This window comes from Gossypium raimondii, chromosome 3 (assembly GCF_025698545.1).
Source record: "Gossypium raimondii isolate GPD5lz chromosome 3, ASM2569854v1, whole genome shotgun sequence".
NCBI lineage: Eukaryota > Viridiplantae > Streptophyta > Magnoliopsida > Malvales > Malvaceae > Gossypium > Gossypium raimondii.
Window position 1 is genome coordinate 55914789 of NC_068567.1, and position 9322 is coordinate 55924110.

The window sequence follows — 9322 nt, forward strand, 5'->3', positions numbered from 1 at the left end:
TTTAAGATATTTGAAATTTAGTGAGACAGGGTTAGAATGATTTTGAAGTCCCCTATTCTGACTTTAGAAATTCATTAAAAATGATACAAAATGAATTATGAGTTATAATTTATATTTATAGATTCCTTAATGATTCTATTTTCAGTAGAAATAATTGGAAGCACCATATGAAGTTTGTGCAAGGAGAAAATTTAATTTTAGTGACAAGAGGTCAGGATAGTCAGTCACTGAAATAGGGGAGACTTTAACTAATAAACTGTATTAATTGGCTGAACCAAAAATTCTGAAAATTTTATGGTAAAAATTTAAATTAGTTTAGTTTTAGATAAAATTTACGGATCTAAATTTTGAGTTTCGTATCTTGATTTTTAATTAATTTAGTGACTGCTGCGCAGGTGGACAGCTTTATTAGAAACAGTGAAATAACTTTTAAAAGTAAATTTTTATGCCCTGAACTTTTAAATTAAGTCAAGTAACATCTCATACTCGACTCCGGCAACGGTCTCAAGTAAGGGGTGTTACATCAAGAACATGTCTTGAGACCTTAGGACCAAAATTGACTATTTGGTGTTGGATAAAAATTCGGTTCAAAAACGATTTTCTTGCATAGCCGAAAATTAAAAATTTGAAAATTGAGCAAATTTATGATCTTTATAGCAATAAGCCATAAACCGAATTCACATCTGTGTTTTCGAGTAGACGAATCCTTATTGTTCCTAACTTTCAACCAAAAAATCTTTTCCTCCATTCTTGTACCACGAACTACTTCGAGTGTGGGCTCGAACGATTCAAATCAAAATATAGAACTAGAAACAGTTTTCTCTGGTTTAGTGTGAAAATGAAAAATATCTTCTCAAATTGAAACTGACAGAATTGTTAATCCGAAAAATAGATTTAATAGTTAAGAATAAATTCTCTTTATTCTTGGGCAGAGTAATAATAGGTTAAATAGATTTAATAGCGCTACTGATGCCATCTATAGGGAGAGGAGGTGAAACCCTTGCTGAATTGTAGAAGCTTATTTCAACTAGAAAAATGAACTCCTAGTGTATTTAGGAGTATAGGGGGTGACAACCCTAGTTAATAATACTAGGGTTTGTCGTTCCACTCTTTATCGTGAGGGGATTTTGAGCCTCTTTCATATCGGGTCCAATTACAAGTACTTTATAAACTTTTAACCAAATACTTTATAATTCGATCAAACTTGACATTTGTTTTTCTATTTTCTAAAATAAATTTCTCAATATATTTTCAATTAAATAATATTTTTAACCAAATTCTGATTCCATTAAAATCATGAGGACTTTGCCATAAAAAATTCTATGAGAAAATATATTTAATATTTCGACATTCAACGATTCACTATGGACAAATGATTTATTTCCATTTTCAAACTTCATTTAATTCAAAAACATAAATTCATTTCCAGGTCATTTTCATTTTTCTTTTTCTTTTTCTTTTTGGAGAAAACCACATTCATTTCCAAATGATTTCATTTCTCCATTTTCATTTTCATTTAGGAGAAAACCATAATCATTTCCAAATGTTTCTCATATCTTTATTTTCACTATTTATATTTATTTCTGTTCATTTGATTCAACATGTAATTCATTTCTAGTTTCAACGAGCTAGCGGAGAGACCGACGGGGGACATATGCGATTGAGGCTCAAATGATTTATAATTAAGTTCCAATTTTGTGCCTATTATTTATAAACTCATTTAGTCACAAAGTCATTCCACTATCGTTTCGTGATTGAGCTCTCCCTGACAACATACCATTACGAAAGCAACTTAATCAATGCTCGTCCAATAACATCATCATAAGTGTGTTATCCTCATAAAATATCCTTAATCTCTTTGGATAATATTCGTTATCTCAATATGATCTTATTTTATCTCATGGTAACCATTACATCTTCCTTTATTAAAAGTCAATTACTATCAAATAGTAATCAAGTCATTCATCATAAAGATGAATGACCCGTGACCACGTTTACTTTTCATCGACCATGTGATGCCAATGTGAGGATATCATTGTTGTGAATGGCACTACATACTGCAGAAGTCATATACCTAACGCGCCAACTTTTGGTTCCTTATGTATTTGAACTCAGGTCTATGAGTTAGGCATCCATAGTCTTTCATCCACTTAGTATTCAGGTATGTCATACTATGAACGTCAAAAGTGAATAAATCTATAAAAGAATTTACAATTTATTCTTCTTGGGTCATATTCGATGTACTGTCATTTCATTCAATCATATCTATATCTCTATCTTCTGGGAGTCCTCTGCTTCGATGCCCAAGACAAAACATTTCCCCAATTGGACTTGATAGACGACATATTAGTCTTTCAGTCGACTTTCTCATTTTCAATTAGACTAAGGACATGTTTAGGTTTGTCTACTAATATAAGTCGTCTTTCTATATTATGATCCAACGACATAATATCGCTTAATATTAGTTTAAACATTAGACAACCAGTAAGCAACATTTGCTTTTATTTTGCTTTGCATGCAAAAACCATATGAGGACAATTATACAAAGTACATTAATGTAATTCATGAATTTGTTTTATTACCCAATATATTTGAAAAAAATTTAAGTGTACATACACGAAAATACTACACTTAGGGCACCAAATCCAACATTTGGTGTACCTCATTACTTATAATCTCGAAACTGACCAAGCAAGTCTCAAGACAACAAAGCTTAAGTCTCGAGATAGAGTGAGTTGTGTCTCGAGATAAAGGCATAGTGAAGATAAAATAGATTCGTCTTATTCTAGGTCTCGAGACAAGAACCCCTTGTCTTGAGACACCCAAACATTGAAGCTAAATAAAGAAAATAGGGGAAAAGTGTCTCAAGACCTGTTTCGAGACATGAATGGTCTAATCTTGAGACATATCCACATTGAAGTAAAAATAACAAAACAAGGGAGGCCTTTCTTGAGACTCATTGTTGGATTTTTGTACTTAGAGTTTGGATTCGAATCCCAACTCTGTTTTGACCTTGTATAACCCTTGAATATTTTAAATGACACTAAGATATTCATTGAACCTATTTATGTGATTAATTGAAATTATATACGATTATTTGATTGAATGCCATGTTATTTAGTGAAATGGTTTCGAGCAAGTCTAAGTTGCTCTGGCAATGTAATGTGTCGCCACACATTCAGATCCAACAAATAGGTCGGGTGTGGGTTGTCACACTCAGCCTTTAAATAGAGGATCCTTCAACACCTTGATGTTGATATTGCCTTTTAGGAAAATGTTATTCAACAACTTTAAGACAATGTTCGTCGAGTCAAAGCATGGAGAAATGATCTCCATGCCAAATTACTCAAGTAGGACCTTGGCAAAATTCTTGAACAAAAATAGGGAGTAGTGCTACTTGGAGTTGGCATTGATGCACTAATGTTGTTGTTTTTGAAGTTATTTTTTAATTATTTTTCAGTTTATGTCTTTACAAATTTTTGGGTTTGTAATTCTTTAGACATCAAAACAGTTATTACTTTAGTTATAATGTTGTGAACCTTTTTTTTTCTATCTGCCTATTATAATATAGTTTCCAGTAGTTTGATTATTAATGTGATCCTTATTTATTTTTTATTAATGATTAATTTTCTTGATTATGTTATTAGTTGAGCATGATGGATTAAGGGGGAGTTACTTGGGGGAACATTTGTATTTGGCATGTAAAATGTTCTTTTATTATGATTTTGTTAAAAAAATTGTCAAATGAGGAGATTGTTGAGATAATTTTTTAGTAGTCTCTAGAATAATACCAGCTGGTTGTGGCATTGCTCGCTCAAAAGCTTGTCATGTTTAAGTTGACAAACTTTGGCAACAAAAATCATTGGGTTTTGATTCTAGCTGTTACTTTGGATGATTGTCAATCTATCTTTAATATCCAAACTACATATAGCAACAAATCTTGGAGATAGGTTTGGATTTGGATCGAAGCAATCAACTTCCCAAGTTTGGTGGATTGGATCGAATCGGGTGAAACTTGGAAGTCTATCCTAGAGATTTAAGACTTATCCTTAGTTGATTGAAGATATTTTTTATACTTATTATGTTGCTGGTTTCACGGGAAGATTGATTGCAATTGATATAGTATGTTAGTAAGTCTCGATTCCTTTTAAATCGATAAGACTTGTACAGGTGATATACTAAACTGAGAGCACTTATTCATTGATGAACGTTTCTTTTAAGCGCATTAAGTGTAAAATTAAGTGTGTTACATGGTTAATGCCCTAGGTTTTTAGAGGGGAACTTAAAGGAGAGTTGTCTAAATCATAGGTACAAAAATGAGGAGTATAATATGGGCAAGAGAACCCAGACGTAGAGAAACTAAATTGCATAAACACATCGAGTGTTCATTATTTTCTTGCTTTATTCTTCACCAATGCTTGAAACAGTTGGTACTGCTTGTAGCACTATTTCTAGCACTGCTTAGTTTCTACTTGCAAATATTGCTTTTGGAACTAACAAAAACAGTAAAAATATTTTAAAAGTTCTATATATATTTGTTTCAAAAATATCATATAAGAGTCATTAATCATATATTTATTTATTTAAAAATTATTCTTTTAGAAATATTTATGAGAAAGGCTTTAAAACTTTACCAAATAATATGTAAAAACCATAAAAAAAAGTCCATTTTGTCAATATAAATCAGAAAACCCAAAAATTGAAAATAACATGAAAAATTAAAAACCAAATTGAATTAGGGATGACAATGGAGTGGGGGTAGGGGCGATATTGCTAAATCTACTATCGCTTCACAATTGGCGCGCTCTACTCCACTACCCACCCTGCTCCACTATAGATATATAATCTTGAAAATCACCACCACCTCCACAGATGTTGGACGTATCCATCCCCACCCCACCCAGCTCCGCTTCAATTTAATTTTAGCTTCTTATCTTTAATTTTTTCAATCTTTTTAAAGACAAATAATTATTCAAACATAATTCTTCAAAAAGAGACATTTAAACATAAAATATATGATTTTTTTTCTATGTTATTACATTTTACTCTTTTTAATAGTTTATATATACAAGGATAAAATAATAATTTATATAGTGAAGCGAGTCAAGACGGGGCATACAATTATCATAATCGCTTCGTATCCACTATTCAAGATAAAAAAAATTCACCATGTCTTGCACAGCTACTTTTGAAACAAAAAAAAAATTGACTCTATTTGAAGTGAATCGATTGGAATCCATACCCATTAAACAATTCAAATTTTATTATCTTTAAATTAAATTAAATCAAATCGAATCGAATTATATAATAAATCTAACCAAACCGAACTGAGAAGAAAGAAATCATTAGAAGAAATGGTTGGGCCGGACTCAGTTTGAAGCCCGAGACGAACAAGTTTATAATCTTTGGATTAGGAAGGAATTTCCCAATCAGCAGCAGCAACTCGGATTGGGTTCCATTCCATACGAACGGTTCAATCTCATCCTCCTCTCTACTTAAATTATTCAAATTAAATTTACCAAACAGAAACTCTCAGCAAAGGCGGTGTTCCTTCGAAACATTAAAATCCGGAAAGCCCTCAACGAAAAGTCCCCAAAGCCGACTTCAGCCATTCCATGGACGATAGCTTTAAACTTCGAGTAGAAAAAATTTTCGGATCTCTCCAATCATCGCAGTCTTCATCCCAGCAGCAGCGGCCGCCTCTCTGGTCCCTCTCTGACGCCGAGGTCGAGAGGAGAGAATGGAGGAGAGAATCCGCAGCCGATCGAGAGGATACGTTGTGTTCCTCGTCGTTTGACGAGTTCTTGAAGGAGGAAAGGAAGTATAGGAGTGGGAGACGCAAAGAAACGGAGGATGATCTCGATAACGATGATGGTGATGACGACGACGACAACGACGGAGGTTCGAGTCAGTCACATAGTAGAAAAATCGACGAATATGGAGATGAGTGGGAAATCAGATCTTGTCTTGGAATGGATTCCACTCTCGACAATGAGGTATATTACAACCTCTTTCGTTTTCTAGACTGTGTGTGTATACATATGTTATTTTTTAAATAAAATTCTTTATTAATTAATTTTGTTATTAATCGTTTACATCCGTTTGGTTATTGATTCTTTCTTGTACGAAAATTATCTGGGTATTTAGGTTAAGGAATTTTGATCATCAGGGGCTGGTAAGTGAACTTTTAAACCGATACTTAGAAGCGTTTCGGCCTGGATATGGGATTATGTGAACGTTTGTTACTCTTTTGACATTAGGATGAAATTATATGTAATGTGAATCAATAATGAGAAAAGAACCCTTTATTTTGAGCTGATTAGAAACCCGTTGGCCTTTACCATTTTATATGGATGGAATGAAGGCATCAGGTACATCTGGAATAGTTTTCGAACATGGTTCAAACTTCTTAGTAACATGCATTTACTGTGTTGAATTACCTATAATACAGTGTGATTGAGGCTGACTTCAATGATTCTCGCATGAAATTTTTTTTTTTGGTCTCTAGCTTAAAATACCAATAAAAAGCTTTTGTACATATTGACTACGGGAGAGAAATTGTTTCTTAGTTGTTTAATATAGTTGTCAAACAATTTGATGAATATTTTGTGTACAGAGTACCTGTGGTTTTGTTTCTTTTGTCTTCAGATCACTCCCCACCTCTTCCTTTTCTCCTTCAATCTATTTGCAGTTGAGTTGAAGTTTGTTTACTAAATGTCACAGGAAGAGGAAGATGAATATGACAAAGTGGCTTCAGGCAGAGAAAATGCTGGTGAACGCCTTTACATGAGTGATATTGCTGATCATGGGTCCTTTTTGAATTCTCATAATATCCTTCAAAGAGCATTGAACCATACCACTAGTAACAAGGACCACTGTGCAAATCATATGGCAGCGAGAATCAGGCTGAAAGAAGATGATGAAGAAGCTCAGAAGCTCAATTATTGTGATGGGTCAAATTCAGAAATTAGGGAATTATCAGATATGAAGGCATCTGATAATGGTTGCCATTTGAGGTCTATATTAAAAAGGAAAGACAGTGGTACAGGTTTCAAGCCACGAAAGTGTGTGCGGTTTGACTCTGCTTGCAAAGATGGTTGGGAAGAGCAATTTGAAAAATCTGAGGATCATCCAACAGGCATTTTGCTAATGAATTCTGAAGATTCAGACGGTGTATCTCTACCTGCTGAAAATGATAGAGCCGTTCCAGATTATTTACGGAATCCTTCTAGGTATACACGCTACAGTTTTGATTCATCAAGCAAATTTGGTGAAGAATCTAATGCTCAAGCTTGGAAGGACGTCCTTAAGCTTGCTCCAAGTTCTAAATGTACAGAATCATTGTCAGAGCAGGAGGATGCACCTTGTGATCTTCCAAAGTCGGTGACTTTCATCCCAAAGAGAAAACCAGGCATCCTTCAACTAGTATGTGATGTCAGTGAGGTTCAGGAGAAAGAAAATGAATGTAAGAAGTCATTGCACCCAAAAAGACTCCCTGTGGGAATTGCTGCAGGCGCAGCCAAATCCGGTGAAGATGATGCAACAGAAGATGATATACCAGAAGTAAGCGCCGCCAATGGTACTCCAGTTATACCAAAAGGCGGTCGCAGCTATAGAGTAAAATCACAGCCAGAGGGCTTGGACCAAGAGGGCTGAAGAGAACCGCTTTTGACTATGCTACTAGAGTATCTCTCAGTAGTTTTTAAGTTTATACAGTTCCCCGAGTTCTTTTTTTTTTTATCAACCATAACGCTTATGTTATAGAGCTTTTTAGAATGGAGAGTTAATGTATAAGCACGCCAGCCGAATGTTAATGAATATCTTCATTCTTAATATTGTGTTATTTCGCGTATTCTTATGGCTTTAGGCTTTCCTTGATGATTTTTGTAGGTCAGTGGCTTATATGACAGGCTCAAGTTTGGTGCAGATCTCATATATAGTCGGTAATTGAAGATTAGTTTGGAAGAATCGAGTTAATCATACACAAATCTGCAACCATGTGGTTAAAAAATTACGCTAAATCTTCCGTTAATTTCATCTATCCAACCTGCAGAGTGGCAGCTGTAATCATGTGGTTAAATAATTATGCTTTGCCATAGAACTTGAAGCCATTAAATATGGATCTAAAAGCCAGGGTAAATTGCACTAAAGTTCACTAATTTATTAGTAAGTTTACGTTTTGGTTATTTTTAATTTCAAAAAGTTACAAAATGGTCATTGAACCATACGAAGTCTTCATTAAGTAAGTCACTAGGTGGTTAAGGTGTTTTTTTTTTCTTTTTTAAGTTTGGTTAATGAGTTTTAAGCGACAATTTGATGATCAGTATAGTGGACTAGTACCCATCGGCGACTAGAAGAACATACGTTAAATCCAAGTCAATTTGATAGTCAATGTCGGAGATTGGAGAAGAAAGCTCTTTGGATTTTGGTTCGCAAACTTATGACGTTCAAAGTTGTTTTATGAATTTAACAGCCTAGTGATTTAAATGAAAACCTTCAAATAGTTCAACGACCATTTTGTAACTTTTTAAAATTGAGTGACCAAAACCTAATTTTACTAATGATGACCTTGGATCTAGTTTACCCTAATTTAATTTAATTTTTTTCTTTTTCCCCTTTTGGCCCCTTAGTTTATTAAACCTCATTTGTTTAAGGTTGAGAAAATAAAAAAAGAAAAATCGATTTAGATTATGGTATTAGACGCTTTTTGTTTAATCATTATCACAAATTTTTATGATGTAAAAAGATATATTTATATTTAAAATTGTAAAAATAATTTAAAAATACTAAAAATAGTATTTTTAATAATACTATATAATAGTTAAGGATATTTTTATTTACCTGAAAAGATAATCTCAAAACTCAAAATTATTATAGAAAAATAAAAAACTAAATTGAATCAAATTATTACAAATAGTTCGAAAAATTCAAAAAACCTAACTGAATCTGATGGGCGTCGAAACCACCAAATATAAATTCTTACAAAAAAATAATACTAAATTGAAATATAGAGTAGTAGGGTCTAATTCACAATGACTGGTTGTCTAATTTCGCATTTTCTCATGACCAGAATTGTAGTCGCGGTAATAGTTGTGCCCACGACCAGTGCGTTGCAACACTGGAAAATAAAAATGGGGATTTTAAATTGATTAAGATAATAAAATAAGTAAATACAAAAAATAAAATAAAATAAAAATATATTCGAAAATACAAAAATGAATTTAAGAAAATAAAATAAATGGATAAATAAAATATATTTTTAAGCTTAGGTGTACTCCAATCTTGAATCGATCCTTGAAACAAAATTTCTCTTCCAAACAAT

The 9322-nt window shown here is 33.1% G+C and overlaps 1 protein-coding gene across 1 annotated transcript; it reads left to right on the forward strand.

Annotated features, from left to right (window-relative positions):
* Positions 1–5433: 5433 nt before the first annotated feature.
* LOC105794817 (hypothetical protein) lies at positions 5434–7852 on the forward strand. The gene is made up of 2 exons (XM_012624164.2): positions 5434–5996; positions 6724–7852. The coding sequence occupies exons 1-2, from the start codon at positions 5616–5618 to the stop codon at positions 7654–7656; spliced, it is 1314 nt and encodes a 437-aa protein (XP_012479618.1). The 5' UTR covers positions 5434–5615; the 3' UTR covers positions 7657–7852.
* Positions 7853–9322: the final 1470 nt, after the last annotated feature.